The following is a 26,150-nucleotide window of genomic DNA, read 5'->3' as shown; positions in this document are numbered from 1 at the left end:
AATGGCAGAATAAAGATTTAATTATTTAAATAAAATTAGCCTTTTGCAGGAAGATGCTAATATAGAAAAATCATTTGGTATTGAAATTTGTATTTAAAGCCCCAGAGAGATTTAACTTGCAATTCAATCAAGTTGTAAATATTTGTGGGGGTGTGGGATGTGAGTAGTAAAATCGGGAGAAATAACGGGCAATAAATAAATGAAATTTTAGGCAGAACAATAATAGGCAGTGAATGCTGAATTTAAATTTGAACTGAAATGGAGCAGTTTCTTTAAATTGTTGACTGTTTTTTTATTAAAATAGACTAAAAAATTTTACTTGCATTTTAAATGAATAAACATTTATTATTTCAAGTTTTTTATCGAAATATGTGTTGGTTAAGGGGGGTTTCTGTCTTGACTGGGTTTTTATTTATTCTAATTTGCTTAAACGACAAAATCAGATTAAACCAAGCTATTGAGATTAGTCTGATAGAGTTAATTACAGATGAGCAAGGAAACCCAATAGATCAATTCAATTTAGATAGTAAGCTGTTTATTAATGATACAGATATAGATGATATTGCGGAAAATATCATCTTTAACCAAACAGACATTGATGATATACAAAGTCTTAAAGAAGAGCTTTATACGCAAGAGGAATATATGAAATTAAAAGAAAGTGGGAAAAGGTGCTTTTATGGATTAAACTGTTTATATGGCCTAGACTCTATGAACGACTTCATATATAAAGAAGGACTTCAGGAAAGTCAGAGCCTTTTAATAAATCAAACATTAATTGAAAATGACCAATTTAATAAATACTTTGGAGATGAAAACAAGTACAGGTTTATAAAGCTGGATAACGGACTAAAGGTATTTTTAGTATCAAATAGTTTGTTGTATACATCCTCTTTGTCTTTGGGAATAGAGGTGGGAAGCGCTCATGATCCAGAAGGAATTGAAGGCGTATCTTATTTATTAACACAGGAACTATTTAAAAAAGAGGCTAATACTACAGGTGACACGGATTTTAGAAAGCTTCTGGATGATAATAATGGTTACTTTAACGTTGAATCAAATAAACTTTCAACAATTTACTCATATAATATTAAATCAAAACATTTCAAGTCCTCTGTTAATGCTTTTAGAAAAAGACTTGATAAGTCTGTAATTACTTGGAGCTCCCTAGATGAATCGATTTCTCAGGTTACAGAGCTGACTGAGCTATTTAAACGTGTAGATTCTTTACAAGAGCTACAATTGAAGCGAGACCTTTCAAATTCTTCTCATGTCTTCCATAGATTTCCATATGGTACAAATGAAACATTGAGAGAGATTCCTTCAAAAAATAATCTTTCAGTTCATGAGGAGACGATAAGGTTTAAAAAAAATTATTATAGTCCGCACTTAATGGTGTTAAGTATTTCAACAAGTTTAAGTCTAGATACAACAGAAGAGCTTGTGAGAAATGCATTTTCTGACTTAGTCAGTACTGAAGTTACTCCAGAAAAGCCAGAGAAATTTTCTAAAAATGTGAATCACCCTTATGATACATTAATTGGAAAATTTATTGAAATTAAATCTCATACTCCAGAGGCATATATCACTATGGAATTCCCAATACCAAATCAAAGTAAACTTTGGAAATACAAGTTAGGATCATATGCCAAGTATTTCTTAACTCAACGATTCCATGATGGATTCTTGGATAAGATGACAGAACTTGGCTGGGTCAGAGAAATTGAGGTTGACGTAATAAACTATGATACAGGTTTCTCTAACTTAGTTGTAAAGGCAACTTTGGTGGACTCTGATAGGAATAAGCTAGTTAGAGTGATACAAGCTATTTTTGCAACTTTAGATGCAGTAAAGAGTGCAAAGTATAATAAATATCTTGATGAGCAGGTAAGGCGAGTAGAGCAAGGAATACTGAAACAGTATAAAAGTACAGGATATTACAAATACTCTAAGAACATAGTAAAGTCACTTCTTGAAAGTGGTTGCTCTCCAGAAAATGTGCTTTTAGTGCCTTATGAGCTTGAAGCTATAGATCATGATTATGTAAGGATGATATTGGAGTATTTAAATCCATTTAATATGTTATTAACATTTTCATCTAGTTCATTTTCCAGAAACTCTAAAGACTTTTTGTTATCTAGTGAAGTTTATGGAGAATCAGGATGGGATTGGTTCTCTAGGAAATTCATGTCATTTATGAGAATAATTCGTAGATCATTTATGAGAGCAAAACCCGGAGAATATCCGAATTTCAAAGTAGAAAAGCACTTGAACGCAAACTATTTAATTACTGATATCCCAATGAAGACTTTGGAGATATTTGAAGGTAGCACTAAGAATCTAGCACTTGAGCGTTTGGGATTCAATATTACAGAAATTGTGATAAATTATCCAAAACAGTATAAAATTTATACTTATGATATACCTCCACAAGTACACCCAAAACTTTTGGTTGAATCTTTGGCATCTTATATTAAATATACATCTAATACCACAGAAGATATCGACGAGACGTTAATGAACAAAGTCTTGTCAGGATTTAATGAATTTGTCTCACCAATTGCTTATTCTACATTTTACTTCCCCATTAATGTTGGTGTTCCAAAAATATCTCTAAGCTCAAGAATCTTCATTCAGCCAAAATCTTTGGTAGTATATGGGTTCCAATCTCTCCCGAAAACGAATGCCAGACTTGTAACCCTATCTTATCTTTTCATGAAGTCTTTTAAATACGCAATTCCTTCAGAGTACAGAGAATGGATTGTTGAAAGTAATTATAATTCAATTTCGGAGCTTCAAAATTCTTTCTTAGGAATAGAATTTAAGTGGACAAATTATACTTCATCTTTTGATGACTTTTTCTCAACAGTTGTTAATGGTCTAAGAAAGTATGCAAGTTTTATCAATAAGAGTCATTTTAATCACGCAAAGTCAGATTTTGAGTCAATACTAAATAAAATTTCTTCTCTACATAGCAAAACTCTGGCTGAGCATACTTCTTTTGAAATCCTCAATTTTTACATGATGACACCTTCAATGTTTTCCCAGGCTCTTAAAAGTATTAAATTTAAAGATGTTATCGATTTTGCATCTTACGTAATAAAAATGGGTTCAATTGAGTCGCTTGTTATCGGAAATTGTACTCCAATGCAGGTTAACTCTTACTTATTAAAAATTGGGAGAATACTTAATAGAGACTTTATAGCTGTGAGTGACGTAACTAACCTTAGATTCTTGAACAATTCCACTCATGTTGCATTTGGAGAAGATACTAGTAATACTCAATATATTGACTTGAATTTAAAAAATAGGTTAGAAAACTCAGCCACTTCAAACCAGAGAATAGAATTTAACAATAATACAATTTTAGATATTTCGAGTAATGATGAAATTTATTCTGGAACCAATATCACAAGAAAAATCTCATCTATTGACTCTTTGGAAAAAGCATTTTTGCCAGAGGGAAGTTATAAGGGAAAATGGATCAATAGAATAAATATGGATACTTTACCTAAAGAATACCAGGAAATATTTTATCTAAAGCAATGCTCTAACTCTAATGAAGATCATTCAGTTGTATATATGGAAATCCAAATTGGCAAATACTCTGAGGAAATGCTCGCATTCTTACATCTCGTGGTAAACTTGGACATTAAAAACGCATTCAAACAGTTTACATTATCAGAGTATCCAAAGACTGAATTTGCAATTTCTCCCTACAGTATAGGAACAAGTTACCTATTACTCAAGATAATGATTTCTTCCACGGAATATAGCATTATAAAGTTAACTAGTTTGGCAGTACAATTCTATAATAAGTACTTTACTCTTGTCACTCCTCTAATTTCCAGAGACGAGTTCAAGAAAGGGGTTAATCGTGCTGTTGCCAATATTGAAATTCCACATATTAATATGGTTGAACTTCTTGATCAGTATTCCAGCTCTCTTCTTGATAGAAAGTCAGATCCAAACTGGAAGTATATTCAAGTTGCATATTTGCTCAATCTTAATTATAATGAGTTTTTAAACAGATGGGGAGTTTTTATTAAGCCTGCTAAAGTTCTTATTTCTATTGTAAAAACTCACGTCTCAGCCATTGAAATGGCAGAAGCAAATTCATTCCAGCTAGAAGGGTATAACAGAATCAACTCAACAAGTCTTGTGAAAAAGATTGCAATAGAAAACAATTTCATTACGTAATAGATGTTAAAAGAAAATGTATTTAAATACATTTTCATTAAAGAATGATGATTGCATGTTTACCTGCACTAATAAGTTCTAGTGTTAGTAAAGCACCTCCAATGAATGCATTTATTCACTGAAGGATAAGCTCAATGTTTTTCTTTTAAAAATCAATTCTAGCTTTTCTAGAATATTCTTAATCGTAAATTTTCATAAAACCCCTAGAATTGAAAAAAATAAGTGTTGTTAATTCCTCAACTTGCTGTATTATTTCAAATTAGTTGTTTATACTATGTAAACATATTTAATGAATGTAGCAATATTTATATTAGTATTTCGAAGCTATGGAACTGAATTGGCTTAGCTTCCACACAAGCAATATTCCCCAAAATAAAATAACATTCAAAAAGATGGCACGTGGATAAAAATAGAAGAAAATAAGATAAGTATTGAATTTAGCTTGGAGCCATAAATATGAAAACAAAGCTACGTAAAAAAAAAGTTCTATTTGGAAAGCTAATGTTGAATGAATTTACATGACGAGAAATTTGTATAAATGTAATGCGCCATTTTTATAGATTATTTTGCATTAGTTTTGCATTCTTAAACAGTTTGGCGCCTAGTAGACAATACTTCATGTTCCATTAAATTTGATTGGACAAGAAAAAAAGGTACCTATTAAGAAAGAGATAAAAGCGCAAATAAATTCAGGGTAAAAGAGCTATTAGTATCTCGATTTGAATCCTGTTGTTCCGACCTATAATACAATAGTTACTTTCCATCTTAAAGGGTTGTGATTATCTCAAATTGAATACCCGGAATTTAGTGAGAACATTTTTAATAAAAATTAAACATGTATCGACTAATTAGTTTGATTTCAGTTGTATGCTTATTTTTTTTAAATAACAATCGCATCGGCAGTTATATTGGATCAAGCAGTGAGTTATCATATAATTCCCACTCTTTATTGGAGTTGGAAAGACTTTGTTTTGAAGGCAATTGTGAGACTTACAAGTACAGAGATGTTTATCTTAACGAAGATGTCGTAATATCAAAAAATTCATTCAACAATGGATTTACTTTGTTAAACATTCAACAGCCATTTGAAAGTTTACATTCTGACTTTAGAATAGTTTTTAATGGTGGAAGTTATTCTGATCCAATAGAATTACCGGGTATCAGATACTTTACTCTATTTTTATTCAGCAAGCAAGTGAACAATTGTATGAATAGGATGTTTAAAGAGGAAACTCACGCAAATTTTAAGATCAAAGTAGATGCAACTAGTTCTACCTTAACGTTTACATTTTTAACCAGGCAAGCAAATAAATTCTTTGACTGTTTTCATAACACTATTAAGAACCAAATGTACTTGGAAGGTAGATCATATTTTGTTGAGATTTTGCAAGCATCTGAAGAGTTTGATACAATGATTTATGATGCAAGTTCCATTGAAGTGGACAAACTAATGATTAGAATGATTTACGGTTCTCTATCACAATTTGGCTGTGAATCTCTACAAATTTCAAGTATTTTTTCGCAATCTTGTTTCAAGAGCTCTATTAGATTGGATGATGAGCTACCAAAATACTCACTTAAACTAGTTAATGAGATCTTCAAACCAAATGCTATGTTTGCCACATTCATTGGTAAATTAACTGATAAAAACCTTAAAAAGATGCTTTCTAAACTTACAAAGGGAAAGCTTAGAAATGATAATGAGGTTAAAGTAGATTATAGTAAGGTTAACAAAGCCAACATGGCAATCAACAACATGGGAAGTAATATTTTTGTAAGAAAAGGTTTCCAAAGTGATGTATTGAGGATTTATATTCCATTCGAAACTGAAGACATGAAATTATTTACTTCTAATGCACATATGTTCGTATTAAGTATTCTTAATTCCAGACATAGAAATGGTATTTCAAACTTTGTTTTCGTTAATAGCTTTGCTACTAAATTAAGTTGCTACTACTATGTTGAATACAGCACTAAAATTTTATACTTGGAACTTATTCTGACTAAAAATGGATTACTAAACATCCCAGTTATAATTGAATCAGTAGTTTCTTATTTTAATTTAATGAAGAGTACTGTAATGAGCGACAGAGTTTATTCTGAAGTACAGCGATTATTCGATTATCATCTCACCAAATCCACAGTAACTTTAGCAGAGTCTGTAGAACATTATGTGAGCTCGCACTTCCTTATATCCAGCTCTTTATCCAATATTCTTGCTTCAAACCTTAACACCCAGTTTACACGCTCTGATGTTGAGCAATTCCTTTCAAAAATGAATTTGGGTTCTGTTGCAATTTCCCTCTCTATTTCTGGTAAATTCAAACCTATAGACATTCTTTTAGATGGAAATAGAAATGTCGAAGCATTCCCAATAGAAACTATTGAACCTCATACGAATATTCGAGTTTCATTATTCAAAATAGACGATATTTTACCTAATAAACTATCTTCATTAAGTCCGATGTATGCAGTTGATACATATGGGTTGCAATTACCGAACAACGACTTAATAAGCTACATTTCTTTACCTTCCTTCTATTCTATGCCTATCTTTAACAAATTGGTTACTCTTCACAAGTCATTAGATATCCACTATAAATATCTTAATGATTCAAACAGAAAGACTACTATATCTCGAACAATGGCATTTAAATCAATTACCACCGCTGGAATATGGTTCTCCAATAACAAGTCGTATGATAAGAACATTAACCTTGAGCTGAAATTCGGTTTACGTAAGTGGAGTCCATTAATGGAAAAATTCAACGATAAACTATCAGCTTTCTCAATTCTTACTGCAATTCACATTTTCACTGCAGCTCTCAACATTAAGTTAGGCAAGACTTTGTACTATACCAATAGATTGAGAGCAGATGTAAGGTTCGTTCCATCTCAAACATATAGCGACATAGTTTCCGATCCATTTGAATTATTCCTGATTGTAAATGCACCGGTGGACTATTTTACTTTAATTATGAGTGATATTTCAAAGGTTATTTTGTCTTTTGACACCTACTTATCACAGGAAATTATTTCTCATGCGAAGACTGTTGCTAAAGACACTCTATTGAAGTTATATACTAGCTATAGCCAACTCGAAAAGGATGCCAAAATTATAACTCAATTAGTTTCTTCCCACCATTGTTCTCTTGCAAAGCTTGGTATTGCTATTGAGAAAGACATAAATGTTGAACTTATACGTGCGGTACACGCCTCTTTGTTCGCATCTCCAACAATTTATGGTATTATTGAAGGAAACCTCACTCCCTTCCATGCCAATCATATTTTGAATGTGTTTATTGAAAGCCTTGATCACGAGTTCTTTTTATTGGAAAGTACTCCAGAAAAAAGTTTGGAATTCTTCAGTATAGCATCCTACCCAAAGAATGAAGACGGTTCCGATTTCCTTGGTCCAGTCCCAAATATTAGTATTAATACATTTATCTTGGATGTTTCCACCGTTCCAATTGAATACAGGAAGATATATACTCAGAAGCTTGACATTACCGCCGATTCTTCTTATTCCACAGCTGCAATTCTCATTGGTAAACTAACAGTTTCGAGCTATGTAAAGGCGTATGTTGTCAAAGAAGCTCTGTCCTATGAGATTTCATCTGAAATTTCATCTACAAAGAATGTTAGCTTCACTTCTGCTGTCTCAATAGTTGCGAATAATTTCGTTGTGGCATTATTCTCTTTCAAGAGTGATGAGCTCTCGACTGGTTCATTAACTAGAATTCTAGATGAGAACTTAAATAAATCCATTCCTAAGGTTACTAAAAGCTGTAAGTCAAAAAGTTATCTCAAGAAAGTTTTAGAGAATATTGATCTTAGAGATAATATCTCTGAAACCAAATTCCTTCTATCCAAGTTCAGCATAATGAACCTTATCGTTGGAGCTAGAGAACACTTATATAGCCGGAGCCAAGTCGAAATCTCTGAGTTTCTAAGTGACTTAAAAAGTATTCCACGTATATTAATTGCTACTCAGAAAGTATCTAACTTAAAGGCTGCTATTTCTTCATTGGACTACATTCCAAGTGGCTACAAGAATGTTGGGATTGACTACAAATTCCTGTTGGATAATGCGAATGTAGTTTTTACACAATCATAAATCAGGAATAGTTGTTTAATTTTGTCGTTAAAGATCACTATCGTTTAAATTACAATGCAATGAAAGTTCGTATTGCATCGTTTTAGAAACAATAAATACGAGTAGATTGGCTCTATTAATCTAATATTTTTCTTTTATTAAAAGTTTTAAAATAATTGCTATTACTGCTGTCTATTTTTGGGTCCGTCCTGTTTATAGCCGTTCAATTCATGGGAGGGGGGTTTGCATGCTTGGTTTGCATGGAATATACTAATATTAGTGCTAATGAAAAAAACTAAAGTTGAATATAGCTACGAAATAGACATTATGTAAAGATATTGATCAAATATTTGTATTGTTACTATAAGATGGCTAGATTTACTAAACAGAATTTGACAATATTTAGCGTTTTCTCCTACATGCATCCAGAACAAATTAAATTAGTCACAAGTACAGAAAAAAAGTTTTGAGTCTTCAAACTCCAACTATTTATCAGTAAAAATTAAGTATAATAAGTTGAGAGTGATAGAAAGAAAATTACATTTTCTGTTGTTCGCATTGGGATTCCAATCTTTAGAAATTTCTCTGCATATATTTGTGCCTAAAATCAGGCAGAAAAAACCCGCCAGATTCTCGATACCAGTAATTTAAATTTTCAATTGGGTTGGTATTTCTGCAAAAAATAGTTTGCAGAATAGTAATGAAAGCTGGGATAAATTTGCAGGTAGACTGTACAAATTACAAGTATAGCAGCTTTAAAACAGTTAATTAGCTATTAAATATGAGGCTGTTACGTGTATTTTGGTTTTTCACGCAGATTGTGTTGGCGTTTTCTGCAAAGAAATTAAAAGGTGGAAAAAGACTTGTTCTTAAATCAAGGTTCGGTTCGTATTTGACGAAACCTCTAATTAGCAAACTAGGAAGGATGGTAAATACGGTAGAGAGCTCATCATTTATAAAATCAAAAGTAGATGGCTCTAAATATAAATACATGAAGCTACAGAATCAGATGGCAGTGTTTCTAGTATCAAATCATAACTTTGATTGCTCAGTGATTACTCTTTCTGTAGGGGTTGGATCTGTTATGGACCCTGAAGAACTTCCGGGTCTTTCAAGTTTGGTACAGGAGTCACTATGTTTGGGAACTAATCGGTTTTTTGAAAGTTCGAATTTTTGCAACTTCATTAACTCAATTAATGGGAAAATAGAGATGGAGGTTTATGAGAGGAATTCAGTATTTACTATAGAGGTTGGAAACCAATATACTTCAACAACTTTGGATAGATTGAGCGACATGATTAGGAATCCTTTATTTCCTGAGAAGTTGTTTTTTGCCAAAACTGCTGAATATTCCGGTACATTTGAAAGTCTAATGAATGATAGTGAGTTTTTATTTAAATGCGTTATTAGGGATATTTCTCTGGACGACCATGTATTTAAAAGATTAAATGTTCTAACTGATAACTCAATTAAAGAAGCTAGAGAGATTTCAGAGATTAATTTACTGGAGCACGTAAAGAATTTTTATCATCATCAATATAGCTCTAACATTATGACTCTAGTTGTAGCTAGCGGGAAAAATTTAGCTAAGTTGTCAAATGAAGTAATTTCAAATTTTTCTTTGATTAGGAATTTGAATATTTCACGTCCACTTCCATTTGATTTAGCAAGAATAATTCGCCATCCTCACCTTGGAGTAGTTGGAAACGCTATTCATGTTGAAGCTCATTCTATGAATGAGCTAATTCTCGAGTTTCCCATAGACTATCAAGAAGTTCTTTGGGATTCTTCCCCAAGTTTCTATTTGGAATATTTACTCAAAGATAATTCCAAGACTAGTTTGAGCAGTCTTCTTATAAGAAAAGGATGGATCTTAAAAATGGAGGTAAGAACTAACTCTCACAGGTACTCGTTTTCAAGTTTTGAAATCAGGTTTTTGCTTACTTCTAAGGGAATTGATAAAATTAAATCAATTATTCAAACAACATTTATTGCTTTGAGACATATTAAATCTTCTCCTATTAATCAGGAGATTCTTGTTGAGATCCAGCATATGCTCAAATATAAGTTTGATTACTATTTTGATGTTTCTCCCAGACAGATATCTGAAAAGATAATTGATTCTTTTGATATTAAGGGATGCTCTCCTGAGGAGGTTCTTATTGCTGGGAATCTTGTAAGAAATTCAAACTTGGAGGAGGTTTCTGCATTTTTGGACAAAATTTCCATCGACAATTTGGTCATTTTTATCAAGCATTTGGACTTTAATATAAACAAAATCAACGTATTAAACAGAGATGAAGGTATTTTTCGAGAATTTGATGTAAATATTCCTATAAGAAATAGGCCTATTATTTTGAATAGAATGAATGCTGCACTAAAGACTAATAAAGGCCATAATACCGTCCATTCTCAAAAAGATAGGAAAGATTCAGAACTAGAAACAGGACCTAAACGTGTTTTGAAGCAGGAGCAGGAACAGGAGCAGAAAGAGGAACTACAGGAGATAGACCCCAAACCAAGCTCCGAAGTAGTCAGTTCTGAAAACAAGAATATTGAGTTTAGAACGTGTCCTAAGTTCAACAACGAGTACATTGTAGAGGAACTGTCTAACGAATTTATCGACCAAGTAAATTCTGCAGTTAATCTGATTCGCACTAAATCTATTGGATTCAAGATTAGGAAAAGGAACAAACTCCTGGGTAGCACCCCCTTACTATATTTTTCAAACAGTGCCAGCTACAGACTTTACTCGCCCACTATTCTTAAAAATGCAATTTTAGATTACTTAACGGGGGAGAGCTCCACTTCCAAGCCTAAGATTTTTCATAAAAAGATCAGAGACAACATCGAGAGTCCAGTATATAGCAGCTTCCTCTTTTTCAACAGCGTCAGTTACCAAGCTCCCTCTGCAACATTATTCCTTAGAATCATGATTCCAGGACCAAAAAAGTTTGATGCAAATACAAATGTTTTTAACGCCCCTATTGTTGATCTGGAACATACAAAGTCTATCAAAGAGTTGATTTTGTCACTTGAGGTTTTAGTTGCTTGTCTCAATTATTCAGCTGAAGACATAATAAAGAGTATGCAAAGCATTGAAGGAGTCTTTTCAGTTTCAAGCATCCTTAGGTCGGAGCTTGGTGGAGTTCCTCTAGGATTTGAAATCAAGGTTAAGGGATTCTTAGGCTCTATCTTCCTAGCTCTTAAATCATTCTCTAGAATAATGTTTCATTTAAAGCGAAATATTTCTCAGGAAAAGTTTGAACAAATTACCCAATCTCTCGAAAGTCGAGTCAAATCTGAGAATATTAATCGAAGTTCAAGTGAGGTATCTGAATTAATCTTGAGATCGATCTTTGAAAGTCAGAAAACATCAATTTTGTCTTTGGAAAGTGATTATAGTTCAATTACACTTGCACAAATCTTAGAGCTATCTTTATTCCTATGCAGGAATGGAGCATTGGAAGGTGCATTGATTGGAAACGCGAATCCAATTCAAGCTTATACAATATTGAATCAATTTACCTCGGGACTACGCAATCAAAGTAACAAAGACCACCAAGTTTTTTCGCAACTCAACTCCATTAAAAATTCAATGCAGACTTGGAAAATTATGGACCCACTTTACAATCAAATTAACAAAAACTACTATTATTATAATACATTAAGCTTAGGCAATTCTTTGAACTCCAATTCATTATTATATGTTCCATTTTCACACTTTAACTCCGATTCTGTTGCATTCCAGGTCTTATTTGAGTACCTTATTTTCAATTTCCAAGAAAAACTGTCTTTATCTGGATTAGAAATTGACCTTTTCCCCAAAGTTAATCAAGCTTTTCTGGTCGGAATAACTATCAAATTATCAGGAATAGACAATGTTTCAGTTCTGTCTGAAAAACTTTTAGATATCTTCTACAGTCTTATCAGATTTATTACAAACACTCAAAAGGAACAGTTTGAACAAATAAAGAATAACTTGCTTATGAATCACTATATAGGGTCCGAGTGTGGAAATTTAGAATCAAGACTATTATATCAAATAATTTCTAGAAAAAGCGTATTAAGTGTAATGCAAGGGATGAAATCCTCTTTGAAAGCATTAGATTTTCAGAAATTTACTAAAACATGTGATTCAATTCTCAATTCTCCAAAGTTCTTGATTGCAACTCAGAAAAATTTACAAGGCTCAAAATCTGAAGAGCTTCAGGATTATATCCCTTCTGGATTTACAAGTATCAAAGATATAGGCCAGCTAACTAATTCCGATACTTGCGAGTTTATTAGTGTCCCTATTAGATTTATCGATGCATAACACGACTGATGTGTGATGCTTAGCACTTCTTTTAATATATTTAATATAATTGGTAGAGAATTATAGTTATTCTTATCTACGAATTTCAATTTTCATCTAGAGTAAGGCTAAGAATATTCATATCATAACCGACTGTAAATAAAAAATATGTTTGTATCTGCTTAATTTCTTTCAAATATTTTTATTTCTTTTAGATATAAAAAAATATATCATTTCTTAATAATACCGGCATTAATATATTTACCGGTACCATAACAAAAAAATAATAAATGGAAAAGGTGCAAATCACGTACAAATCAATGACGAATTAAGAAATAAAATGTTTATGAGTTTAAGGATTATATTTATTTCTGGGTTTATTTTTTTACTATTATTTAACTCTAAATATTATAATACTGAAAACTGTGTGGAAAACTTTTCATTTGCAAGTTTGGCTCACGATTATGTTTTCAAGAGCCCACACATTAAAGTAGTTATAGATGATGACAAATTTATAAAATCTAAAGTTGACAAGGCAAAATATCGTTATATTAAATTGAAGAATGGTTTGAAGGCTTTTTTAGTAAGCAAGGAGGACGCAGAAAAGTCTGAAGTTGCAATTTCAGTTGATGTTGGGTTTCATTACGATCCTCCAAAGATGATTGGATTATCTAATTTAGTGCAGCATAGCCTTTTATTAGCTTCTTATCAATACCCAAATATAAATGAGTTTCACAACTTTATTAAGTTATTAAATGGAAAAATATATTTAGACTTACATGAAAAATCTACAGTATATTCCTTTACAATAGGAACTGAGTACCTTAGTGAAAGCATATTCAGATTTAGTAGCTACTTCCATAGTCCTTTGTTAAATAATGACTCTGTTAACAAGGCAATGCTAACGATATTTAGTCAGTTAAATAGAATGAGAAGAAATGAATTCTGGGTAAGAAGGGAAATTGAAAGAGAAATATCCAGCTCAAACTCGAATTTTGACACATTCTATTATGGAAATAAAAATACTCTATTAAATAACCCACATCTAACAGAAGGGGAGATCTATGAAAAAGTTCGTCAATACTTCTTAAAATTCTATTGCCCTAGTAACATGAAGCTGGCTCTGGTAGGAAGAGAACCTCTTGAAAAATTGGAAAAGTATGTAGTTCGGAACTTTGCTCATATCAAGAGTAACTGTTTTAATATATTTGATGTTGATGATAGCTATAACTATGTTTTGAACCCTTTTATTAGAATCTCAGGGAATATTATAACCATACGAAGATTAAAAAAAACTGGAATAAATACAATAAATCTCAGATTTCCTGTCGAACTACAAGTGGTTAATTGGAAGAGGATCCCTGCTATGTACATTAAGTATCTTCTAGATGGGAACTACAAAGGAATATTGCGTAAGTACTTAAAGTCTATTGGAGTTTCTTCTCCAATTAAAGTAGGAGTAATGTCTTATGAAGGGTTTTCAACTCTGGACATATCAATAGAACTCTATAACAGACAATTAAGACATTCCTGGAAAGTAGTTAAAGCAATCATATCAGCGGTAAAGTATATCGTTGAAATGCCAATATCAGAAACAATGTTGCTCGAGGTGAAGAAAGTAACAGACATTATTTTTAATTACAGAGAGTCCGAATTCACCAGAGACCTTGCATACAATATAGTTTACAAAGCTAGTAAATACAGAGTTAAACCTTACCAGATAATATATGCTGATGAAATCATGGAAATTGTTGATATTTCATTTGTTAAAGCTTTTATAAGCTCAATAAAAATTGAACAAGTTTCTATATTTTTCTTTACTCCTGTATTATTGGTTAGAAAAATCCCAAATAATCATAAAGTATTCAGAACAAACTTTTATTCAAGAAATTTTCACATTCTAAACTCTGATGTGGCCCCAAATAGCATTAAATCTTCTAATGATAAGTCACGAGATGCAACTCAAATTTTCCTGTGGATTTACAATACAATCAAACAGCATTTGATAAAGGTACTAAGATTTATATTTCAGAAAGAACTTCAAACGGAAGATACTAGTATTAAAAAGGAAATAGGTAAAAGAATTTCTGATCAAGAGTCTGGTGAGATTAACAAGGAAAACTTCTTCGTTGAATGTATCATGGTCTACAAGTCCAAGAATCTGCTCTCGGACTATTGTATTAATAGATTTCCAAACAGATTTATTCAAGATATTCACAACTCGACGCTTACTGAAATTCAAAATACTTATAATTTAGATATTTCCACGCCTAACCCATACATACCTTTTGATTTATCTTTAAAATTAAATGATGACGATACAAAGATAATTCCTCAGCCTCTAATACTGTCTATTAAAAGATTCCTGAATAATAACATTAAAGATTTTAATAGCAGAGAAAATATCAACTTTAATGAATCTGCTTCTAAATTTGAGGTGAATGAAAACCATTACCTGGATGCTAATCAGAAAGGAGCTCAAATAAAAATGTGCTATAATAATTCTGAAGTGGCCAAAATTACATACGAAAATGCAAAAAATTTTGAAATCGAACACAGCAATGGGATACTAAGTAACATTAATGACAAGGATATAGTACAAGAATCAAATGAAATTAGTATTAGGCGTTTTGACTTTTACTCGAATATAGTCTACTTCTACTACAAGAATTCAGTAAAGCAGTCTTTCCCTGAAGCTTCAATCACAATTAGAATTCAAACCCCAAAGATTAATTCAAAAATAGGAAAGCATCCCAAAGTGCTCAAAGTACTAGCGAGGTTAGTAGTGGCAATTGAAGTCTTATGCGTCTTATTGAGGAGCTCTCTCGAGGATGAAATGTATAACTTCAGAGTTGCAAGGAATGAATTCAAGATTTCAAGCTTCAACGACCATACTTATAGCAGTCTCCCGAACGGGTTTGAAATTCAATTAAAAGGATTCTACGATGTTCTTTTTAGGTTTCTGAAAAAATTTGCAATTCATCTTAGCCATCCAAGCAAATATTTCACTTATGATTTATTTAAAGAGGCTATTGAACGCGTAAATGGTTATTTATATCAATATGTTTACTTTACCCCGTCAATAACAAAGTCTTTAATGATTTTAAGATCTGTCACAGAAAACCAGTCTTTGACTCCATTTGACAGATTAAACGAACTCAAATACATAACTTATCAGGATATTACAGAGCTAAGTGAGTTTTTTGCAATGCAAGGCCAAGTTGAGGGTTTGTTTATGAATAATATTGACCCTTTAGAAGCTGGAATAGTTGTTAATGAATTTCTGGACCAACTTGGAAGGAATGCAGTAGCTTCAGGGACTATTTCTTTGTCTGTTATGAAATATAGGGTTGAGATAGTAGATCATAAGCTTCTGAAAAATGCATTTATGAAAGAATCTAAAGATTACTTGGTTAAAAACATGCTTTTCCCCATTTCTCATGCAGGAGAAAGCTACTTTAACAGCTATGAGGTTTTGGACTTGACTACTCTCCCACTTAGACTTTGGAAGAGTTATAGATTTGAGTACTCGAGTATTGATGAAGAAAAGTCAATATCATCATTAGCCTTATTTTTAGGAACAAAGACGCCCTTCACCATCTCTTTAGTAACTCTCTTAACTATAATTCTTTCAGATCTGGCTAATAAGTTCTTAAAGAGGTTTTCAAACGAAAGCCATTCAGTGACAGTCTTTTCGACGTCTCATTACTCCACTCTCACCTTTGCGATCATCCAAGCTGAGTCTTATTCGAAAGATGTAGTAAGTCTTTCTGAATTTCTCATCATGTTTATAGAAGAGATTTTCGAGACCCCATTTATTATTGACAAGAATTTCTTCTACAGGGTTAAGAAGGACTGTATTAATAAATTCAAAAATCTCCCTAATAAAATTGAGCTCTTTTCGATCTTATTCTTCACATTTATAGAAGGTACTGATTTTCCATTCCAATGGATTGAAAAAGTCATCCACACTTTGGAGAATTTGTCATATGATAGATTTATTAAATCTATAAAGTTCTTAAACAAGGCTCCTCAAATTATGATTGCCATACAGTCCAAGATTTCTAATAGGGCTTACAGAATTGACAAATATGTTCCTACGGGCTTTACAATGCTTAACAGTACAGACGATCTACTTAATCAAGAAAACCTATATATTTACAAGCTCCCAATCAATATCTCAAGAAACATTTTATCCCAGGAGTTATTATAATTAAAATACTATAAAAACTTTTATATATAAAATTTAAATAAGTTAATAGAACACCTTAGAATCTAATTAAATTGTATCTTAGCTATTTGGAATCAACAAATTCCATGTTCTGATATCTAAAGCAATAATTCCCTCATTCATTGCATTGCTTCATTCCACATAATATCCGGGTCATCTATTCCAATATTCATCTTATCTTTGTTTTTACCTGTTCCAATCGATTTTTTGTTCTTATTAGCTTTTGATATCTGCTGATCACAGTTCCTAGCTAAGTGTTTAACTGATCCACATATATTACAGCTTCCTCCTCTTGGATAAATAGATCCCGTTTCGTTATTTGGACAGAAAGCAACTATATGCCCAGGTTTACCACATCTAAAACAGTTAGCAAATGGCAATACAGAGTTATCGCTCCTTGGTTTTTTACAGTCTTTAAGAGTATGTCCTAGCTCTCCACATAAAAAGCACTTAAATACCTCTTTTCCTGAGGCATCTCTTTCGCCAATACTATTTGTGTCGTTATTTCCATCTTTAACTTCGCCATTGGTTGGTTTATAGTACCTACAATCAGACATTTGATGGCCTTTCTTTCTGCAGCACAAACAAACCACATTTGAATTCTTTCTGAGTGATATGCTTGAGCTCATGTTTTTTTGTTTCATCTCCCTTTTAATTGTTTTAATGCTTTTCTGAATTTGCCCCCCAATTTCAATTTCTCCTCTTAGACCTTTTTTTAGCTTTGAGAGTCTCGTTATTATTCTCCGTTTCTTTGACTTTGATAATTTTCCAGAGTCTTCATTTAACTTACTTTCCAAATTCTGAATACTCTCATTTATCATTTCGCTTGTCCAACATCCACTTTTTATTTTCTTCGTCTTTTTTGAATTTTTAATCTTCTTTTTCACCTTCAAATCCCCTTCTTCAATTTTTTTATCATTAAAAACATGTGTTTCATCCTTTTCAGGAGTACTGTTAATCTGACCACTTTTCTCTTTATTATTTTCCGATTTTCTAGATTTGGATGTTTTCTTTCTTTCAAGAAGCTTTTCACTATTTATCGAGTTATCTAAAGTTTCTAAGGGTGAAGCTTTCTTCTCCAAACCTTTTTCGACTTCCTTGGATTTTTTCTCCTTTTTTATGTCAGATTTTTCCTTAATACTTGCTTTTACTTTACTCATTTTTTTTCAGTCTTGTAATCTCGTATAATTTCCCTTAGGTATATTAAGGCTATTTACAATATATGCAAGCAACTAAAATATGCAATGCTCTACCTTATAAGCAATTTTAAGATAATAAAAAGTTCATTAATTTAAAAATTTAGTTCTTTAAGTGTTAAAATTTACATAAATCTAAAATTTTATAAGAATAAAGGCTCAAACATATTTTTATAATAAAAAAAAATATACCGGCAATGTATCCGTCTCGTACTGTCTTTAGGGTGAGATAATATATTAATGGCTAGGGGGAAAGAAAAATGAAATTAAAGTCAAAAAAGACCAAAATAGTGTCAACCTTGACTATTAATTAAAATAAAAAACGAAAATAACAATATTTGAGAATTTTTAGTTTATTATCACCATGTCGGTAAGTAGATACTCCTTGTACAACATGGGCCTTTTGGTCTAACTAATTGTCTTTAGAAATCAAAATCTTTTAAAGTCGCTAAAAAACCAATTGAAACAAAAATTGACAACTCTGCAGATACTTCAAGTGATGATTCTGATACTTCCAGCTTTGTAATGGTAAAGAAGGCTGAGAAGAAGCTTGCAAATATTAAGAATAAGGGTAACGATAATAATAAGGGATCCACGTTCAATAAGTTTGAAACAAAAGGTATTAAGATTCAAGAGTCTTCAACTGACTCTTCTACAGGTTCTTCTTCATCTTCCGAAGACGAGAGACCAAAAAAGAATGCTAAGTTGGCAACTCAAGCAACAGTAAAGAAGGCAATGTCTGATAGTTCTTCTTCTTCTTCTTCTTCTTCTTCTTCTTCCTCCTCCCCCTCATCTTCTGATTCAGATTCTTCAAGCTCTTCCGAAGATGAGAAACCAAAAAAGAATGCAAAGTCAGCAGCTCCAATGAAGAGGAACATTTCAAGTAGCTCTTCCTCATCTTCTGATTCAGACTCCTCAAGCTCTTCCGAAGATGAGAAGCCAAAAAAGAATGCCAAGGTATCAACCCCAATGAAGAAAAACATCTCAAACAATTCTTCCTCTTCTGACTCAGACTCTTCTTCCGATGACGAACAATCAAAGAATACCAAGGTAGCTGTAACAGCTTTGGCAAAGAAAATGACATCTGATAGCTCTTCTTCTGACTCTTCCTCTTCAAGCTCTTCTGAGGATGAGAAGCCAAAGAATAATGTCAAGTCACCAACCCCAATGAAGAAGAATATCTCAAATAGTTCTTCTGATTCTTCCTCATCTTCTGAAGACGAGAGACCAAAAAAGAATGCTAAGTCGGCAACTCAAGCTGCAATGAAGAAGGTAATGTCTGATGGTTCTTCTTCTTCTTCCTCCTCCTCCTCCTCATCTTCTGATTCAGATTCCTCAAGCTCTTCCGAAGATGAGAAGCCAAAAAAGAATGCAAAGTCAGCAGCTCCAATGAAGATGAACATTTCAAGTAGTTCTTCCTCATCTTCTGATTCAGACTCCTCGAGCTCTTCAGAAGATGAACAGTCAAAGAAGAATACCAAGGTATCTGTCCCAATGAAGAAGAATATTTCAAATAAGTCTTCCTCTTCCTCTTCTTATTCTTCTTCTTCTTCCTCATCTTCCGATTCTTCCTCTTCGAGCTCTTCAGAGGATGAGAAACCAAAGAATACAAAGGCAACAACTCCAATGAAGAAGAAAATATCAAGTAGTTCTTCCTCATCTTCTGATTCTTCCTCTTCAAGTTCTTCTGAGGACGAGAAGCCAAAGAATGCAAAGGCAACAACCCTAATGAAGAAGAAAATTTCAAAAAATTTCTCTGATTCATCCAGCTCATCGGAATCTGATGCTGATAGTAACGAAACCAAAAAGATAACAAAGACTGCAGAATCATCAGATTCTTCGTCCGAATCAGAAGTTGAGATGAATAAGAACAAAAGAAAAGCAGAAAACGAGCTAAGCAATACCAAGGACAACAAATTCACAAAAAATGATAGTCCAAAACGTTCTTTCCAAGGAAATAATGATAACAACCAACCAAGAAAGAGACAGAATACGAATAACAAAGATGCTAGAGAAGTATACTGCGGTAACCTTCCATATTCTTGTAGTGAGGAAGAAATTAGAGGCTTATTCGAGGAGTGTGGATCTATTGAAAGAGTAACGGTTCTTTCTGAGAAGGGATGTGCTTTTATTACCTTTGAACAAGAAGAAGGAGCTAAGTCAGCAATTCAATGGAATCAGACAGAATATAAAGGTAGGATGTTGAGAATTAATATGTCAGCAGACAAGCCTCAACCAGGAAGTTTATCAAGTGGAGGATATGGCCCTTCAGTAATTGTAAGAAACATCCCATTTTCAAGCGATGATGAATCAATTAAATCATTCTTCAATGGTTGTGGTGTAGTTAAGAGAGTTTCTATTCCAAGATATTCTGATACTGGTAAAATGAGAGGATTCGCTATGGTTGAATTTGAAAATGATGAACAAATTCAAAATGCTCTCAAGTTATCCGGTACTTCAATGAATGGAAGAGAGGTGACTATTGAAATTGCCTTAGGAAAGAATAGTGGTGGTGGGAGAGGTTCAGGATCAGGTGGGGGACGTGGAGGTGCTAATAGCAAACCTGTAAAGAATAACTCATCCACAACTTTCCAGGGAACAAGTACCACATTCGACGATAGTGACTAAATGAATCTTTATATTGTATTATTGAGTTGAGTTTCTAATCAATGCAATTCCTAATAGTTAGATAATTAGCTATATTGGAACATTCTATACTAAATCAAAGGATTCTAGTTTTAGGATTTTATTTTAATAGTTTGATTTCGAATTCTTGTATGCTTAGACTCTAATTCTAAAAATCACTCAAAAATTATAGTGGTATTCACCCACAAATTGAATTAACACACAAATCCCTCATTTAGGGAGAGTTTTGTGAATAGCCAGCTCTTAAATTAAATAAAGTGTGGGACAAACACATTTGTAATCAGGTTTAAAGATTCGATACAAATATTTATTAAATAAGCTTTTAAATATTTTTAAGACCTTGGCGCCACCACAATTGTACTGGTACCGTAAATATTTGGCGCTCAACGATTATAACTTATTAAATAAAAAGTTTAATAGTTGGTTTTAAACTATTTATATTCAATATGTCTCTTTATATTTAGGGGTATAAATATTAGGATTGAATTGAGGAATTAGGTTTCCCTTGAAATTTAATTAAAGTATTAAGATCAGGGTTTACTTATTTGCTTGATTGAACGAGAAAGACACTTCTTGCTAAAGAAGATATTTTTCTTTAGTCTGGTTTTTAGCAGCCGCTAATGGTTAATAGTGGAGGATTTAAAGCAAAGTGTTTACCTAGATTTACAAAGCTGATATTTAGAGTTTTAACAGATCTTTCAAAAATGAAATTTCACTCTCCTGCTGATCCCATTATTAGTTCTAAATTGGGATGGATTGCATTCATTAGCCTTTTAGTGTCGGCTGTTCTTGCATACTGTTGGAGTTTGTACAGGAATAAGAGTGTGACAAAACAAGAGCGAAGTGATGGCCTTCAAATCGGATATGAGTATTCTGTTATTGGCATGTTTCTCTGGTTAATTGTCTTATTTTCCACAATATTGCCATTTTTATTCATTATTGTTCATACATATGATACAGCTGGTTGCAATAGAAGAGAGCTTGCCCCTTACTGGAATGATAGAGCTCTTGTATTTATATCACTTTGGCTAGAATGCTTTTTTTTATGCTTTCTCTATAGGTCAACAAGATCAACATTTGAACAATTTTTCTATTTTCCTTGTGATTTAGAAGTTGCAGACTTTGTCTCAATATGGCAAAAGATAAGTACAGATTCTGATGTCACGTGTAGAAGGCAAACGAAACTTAACAAGGTTCTCTCTCTCTTTTTAGATCCATTCAATAAGCTCTCAAGAATTTTAAATGACGAAATTTCTGGCTATATCCTTTCTACTGTACCCGTTTATAGGGAATATGATAATAATACCGCCTCCAAACCATACTTTGAACTATTCTGCGTCAGATACTGGTATTCAGAGAATCTAAAAAGGTTCACATGCATGGAGGATCAAAAGTGTTCCAATGGTGAGCTTACTAATCTTACAGCCTATTTGGAAAATGACATTTATAGCATTCAAAACGTATCAGAACTGGAGCAATTAAAACCTAACTTAGAAAATTTGAAAACCTTAAAGAAGCTTGAGGGTTTTGAATCTGTGCCAAAGGAGGTTGAGGACGAAACAAGGATACTTAGCCCCATTTTGGGCTTGAGTAGTGAGCTTGTTCATGAACAACACCATTCCTATGGTAAAAATGAAATTAATATTAAAATGCCCTCTCTTATTAGTGGCCTTTTTAATGAGATGATGGATCCGTTAACGGTCTTTCAACTCCTAGTTGTCGCTTCATATACATTTCAAGGTTACGTACTTTTTGCCATAAAGTGGGTCCCAATGATGATTATTAGTATTATTGCAAATATAAGGATTCACTTTATTAATATTAGAAATGTTAAAAAGTTAGCAGAAGTGACAGGATGTGATAATGTCAAGGTGATCAGGGACGGGAAGCTAGTTACTTTAGACAACTCAGAATTAGTACCTGGTGACATTATCCATGTATATGAGAACTCTATAGTTCCATGTGATCTTTTACTCTTATCAGGCTCAGCTGTTGTCAATGAGTCCATGTTAACTGGTGAATCAGCTGAAGTTCTGAAAATGCCCATTTCTGAATGTGAATCTGAAAAAATATCTCCAGAAGATGGGCCATATTCAGGAAAAAGGTATTTCTTATATGCAGGTACACAGGTTACTGCTGTTTACAATAATGTTGGTAAAGGAATGGCTCTTGGTAGTTCTATTGGGTCCTTGAATATTCAAACTTCGTCAACAAGGTCAACCGATTCTATTGTTAACTTAAGCGCAGATCTTCCGGAGCTGTCTGCGAATCAAAAGCTCATATCAGACGAACTATCTACTACCACAGCATTAGTTATTCGAACTGGTATCTCTACTCTTAGAGGTAAAATCATTAGGTCAATTTTATATCCCAGTAAATACAGCTTCGGCCTATATGATCAGCTTCCCATTGCTTGGCTCTGTTTGAGTATAATTGTGGCTTTCATCATTTTCAAACAAGGTAGTTCATTCAACTGGGGCCTGTTTACATTCTTCTTTGCATTGGGATCTATGAATTCCACTTTCCCTCTCTATCTTGGGGTACTAAATACTTTATCCCAGAACATCTCATCAATGAGACTTTTAAAGAATTTTAATGTTAAAGCTCTAATCCCAACTAGGATCATCCTTGCCGGTAAACTTAGGATTGTGTGTTTTGACAAAACAGGAACATTGACTAATGATCGCCTTGATTTTATTGGTATGTCTCCCATAAGTATTAATAATGGCGACGACCAAACATACGTACTCAGTACCGATATAACAGCAACAGAACTGAGTACGGATTACTCCATTGACTTGACAAGCCATGGTACAAAAGTTCAAAGTGTTGATTATGTATTGTCAGATAAAGTTTACACGATCGACGAAATTCAAGATAAATTTAAATTGGCATTTTTGTCAATAAGAAGCTGTACATCACTAAGCCATTCTCCAACCAATTTTGGAATCTCAAGAGATGTAATTTCCAATCCAAGGGAGTACTATGAGAAAATGAATGGAAATGATACTGACAAAGCATTGTTCTCAGTTACAAACAGCTTTTTTGAAAAGAATTCAACAAATGACAGTGTTTATATTCAGTCCATTTATTCAGGACATGACGGTGAAAAAAAGCTGGATATCGCAAAAAGCTCGTTAGAGGTACTCCGAATTTTTCCATTTGATTATAATAAAAGACTAATGAGTGTTATTGTGCATTGTAAGCATAATGACGAGTATTATTTATTCACCAAGGGAGCCCCTGAATCTATTCAGAAGATTTATACTGGATCCATTGGTACTGAATTTAAACAGAAACTTGATGAACTTTCTTCACAAGGATATTATCTGATCATGTCAGGGTACAAGAGAATAGAAAGAAGTCTACTTAACTTATATTTGGCATTGAATAGAAATGACATAGAGACCGATTTATCTCCTATTGGGCTTCTGCTTTTCGAGAATACTGTGAGAAAGGAAGCTCCTACTGTTTTAAAACAGCTAAAAAATTCTGATGTACTACCAGTTATGGTTACTGGAGACTCCGCATTAACAGGGTTGAATGCCGCTATGAAGCTTGGTATAATTGACGACACATATGGAAAGATTGCAATCTCTGAACTTTCAACAAATCAAATGGGATCAGAATATGTAAAGTGGAGATGCATAGAATCAAAGGATTTGATTGCAGATAGCAAAATATACTCTCGAAATAGTGAGTTTGGGAACTTAGTCTTGACAGGTGACTGCTTTAATGTGTTACTAAAAGAACACAACTCCTCAGTATTCTTCTTTGAAACTTCAAGAGAATCTAAGAAAATTAATGAACTGGATGTTGAGGCTTCTAGCAGCCTACTTGAAGGGAAAACTAAGATTGACCACATAATAAACCGTGTTGGTGTCTATGCCAGGATGTCTCCAAACAACAAGGTTGAGGTAGTTAGTCTCTTTATGAAGAGGGGAGTAATAACTGGAATGGTAGGAGATGGTGGTAATGACTGCGGGGCTCTAAGAATTTCTCACGTTGGTCTTTCATTTTCGAAGGGAGACGCGTCTCTGGTAGCTCCTTTTAATTCCTCAACCTCGAATTTGAATTCTATGTTAGAAATCATTCGTGAAGGAAGGAGTAGTCTGGCTTCAGCAATGTCAATTTTACTATATCTCATTACTTATGGTATAATGACATCTCTGAGTGATACGTTATTGACACACTTTGCATATGCAGCGGTACCCGATATTTCAAGCTCCTTTGTTGCTTTCTTTGCTCAAACTCTTCTCCTGATTGGTCTTTTATTCAACTCTCCCTGTAGAAGATTGGCAGCTGCCAGGCCTTTTGGAAGTATTGCAAGCATCCGTTTTGTCTTAGCTTTTTTGGCCCCAATCACCACCTACATTGTTGGCTACTTTATAATGTTTAATAGACTGAGCTCCAAACCTTGGTTCCAGTCCTCTAAAGGATTCAATATTCAATTGCCCGCCCAAAATTGGTTTATGCGCATGGATAATATTGAGTCAGCATGTTCTTGGATCTACACTGCAGTCCAGATTATTGCCACTGCATTATGTTACACTATGGGATCACAGTTTAGAAATCCTTTCTACAAGAATCCGTTTATTTTAGTTCCCATAGTGATTAACGCAATTGTATACGGTACCCTTATTTTTACCGGACCCAATGGTTTCACGTGCATGTTTAGAGTTAACTGTGACTCAGTTAATATTCAAAATACTGTTATTAAGTTGTTCGGAATTACCGTTATTAACCCTTCATCCAGGCCTTTTTCAGGGCCCAATGGCTCAAGTATTATGCCTTTCAGTTGGAGAATCGAGTTTGTGATCATTTGTATTTTTACTATGCTTTTTACTGTCTCACTCTTTTCTATAATTACCAAACATAAGGAGGAGCGAAGAACGTCCGTTGAAAGGCAATTTTAATTAATTTCTTTTATATGTGGCTTAAGGTATCCTTAATCCTTAAATACCCATGGCCGCTTCTTAAATTGCTAATTAAGGCAATTTTCTGATTTTGTAAGTTAAATTTTTTTAAGTATCCAGATGGCCTCCTCACATTTGTATGGTCAAATTTCTTAATTTCAGTGAATATTGCTTATTCTACTATAAATTACTTTTATCACTTAGGATTTATAATATTTGTATAAGCACTTGGACACATTTACTGCTTAATTTAAATGCTTGTTTTTTGTGATAATAATATAGAACGAAGAAGGATCAAGAGCTAATAAAATAGCTTTTTCCCAATTTAGTCCTAAATGATTTGACCATAAATTATTAACGCTACGAGTATGAGGAGCTGTCGCATAGTTGGCTAGTGCGCGAGATTCATACCCTCGAGGTCACGGGTTCGAGTCCCGTCAGCTCCTTTTTAATTTTTCATAGTAGATATTAGGACAACTCAAATCAGGAATGATTAAGGAGAGAACTAAGAGAGCAACTCTAGATTTTTCCAATGAGTTTGAGGTTATTGCGAAGAAATTTTATTGTT

At 33.1% G+C, this 26,150-nt stretch overlaps 7 protein-coding genes across 7 annotated transcripts; 6 read left to right on the top strand and 1 right to left on the bottom strand.

Annotated features, from left to right (window-relative positions):
* Positions 1-330: 330 nt before the first annotated feature.
* On the top strand, positions 331-4,200 carry ELE39_001527 (secreted insulinase like peptidase; the record flags this gene model as incomplete). Its single annotated transcript, XM_067344566.1, has 1 exon — positions 331-4,200. One exon carries the CDS (start codon positions 331-333, stop codon positions 4,198-4,200), a length of 3,870 nt encoding a protein of 1,289 aa, XP_067201504.1.
* Positions 4,201-5,035: 835 nt separating this feature from the next.
* On the top strand, positions 5,036-8,317 carry ELE39_001526 (secreted insulinase like peptidase; the record flags this gene model as incomplete). Its single annotated transcript, XM_067344565.1, has 1 exon — positions 5,036-8,317. The coding sequence occupies one exon, from the start codon at positions 5,036-5,038 to the stop codon at positions 8,315-8,317; it is 3,282 nt and encodes a 1,093-aa protein (XP_067201503.1).
* Positions 8,318-9,077: 760 nt separating this feature from the next.
* On the top strand, positions 9,078-12,614 carry ELE39_001525 (secreted insulinase like peptidase; the record flags this gene model as incomplete). Its single annotated transcript, XM_067344564.1, has 1 exon — positions 9,078-12,614. The coding sequence occupies one exon, from the start codon at positions 9,078-9,080 to the stop codon at positions 12,612-12,614; it is 3,537 nt and encodes a 1,178-aa protein (XP_067201502.1).
* Positions 12,615-12,933: 319 nt separating this feature from the next.
* ELE39_001524 (secreted insulinase like peptidase) lies at positions 12,934-16,806 on the top strand (the record flags this gene model as incomplete). The annotated part of the gene is made up of 1 exon (XM_067344563.1): positions 12,934-16,806. One exon carries the CDS (start codon positions 12,934-12,936, stop codon positions 16,804-16,806), a length of 3,873 nt encoding a protein of 1,290 aa, XP_067201501.1.
* A 137-nt stretch (positions 16,807-16,943) lies between these two features.
* On the bottom strand, positions 16,944-17,984 carry ELE39_001523 (uncharacterized protein; the record flags this gene model as incomplete). Its single annotated transcript, XM_067344562.1, has 1 exon — positions 16,944-17,984. One exon carries the CDS (start codon positions 17,982-17,984, stop codon positions 16,944-16,946), a length of 1,041 nt encoding a protein of 346 aa, XP_067201500.1.
* A 561-nt stretch (positions 17,985-18,545) lies between these two features.
* Positions 18,546-20,648, top strand: ELE39_001522 (cutinase negative acting; the record flags this gene model as incomplete). Its single annotated transcript, XM_067344561.1, has 1 exon — positions 18,546-20,648. One exon carries the CDS (start codon positions 18,546-18,548, stop codon positions 20,646-20,648), a length of 2,103 nt encoding a protein of 700 aa, XP_067201499.1.
* Positions 20,649-21,286: 638 nt separating this feature from the next.
* Positions 21,287-25,582, top strand: ELE39_001521 (P-type ATpase3; the record flags this gene model as incomplete). Its single annotated transcript, XM_067344560.1, has 1 exon — positions 21,287-25,582. The coding sequence occupies one exon, from the start codon at positions 21,287-21,289 to the stop codon at positions 25,580-25,582; it is 4,296 nt and encodes a 1,431-aa protein (XP_067201498.1).
* Positions 25,583-26,150: the final 568 nt, after the last annotated feature.

The sequence above is a fragment of the Cryptosporidium sp. chipmunk genotype I genome, assembly GCF_004936735.1.
Source record: "Cryptosporidium sp. chipmunk genotype I strain 37763 chromosome Unknown contig_18, whole genome shotgun sequence".
NCBI lineage: Eukaryota > Apicomplexa > Conoidasida > Eucoccidiorida > Cryptosporidiidae > Cryptosporidium > Cryptosporidium sp. chipmunk genotype I.
This window is presented reverse-complemented; position numbering and strand designations above follow the sequence as displayed.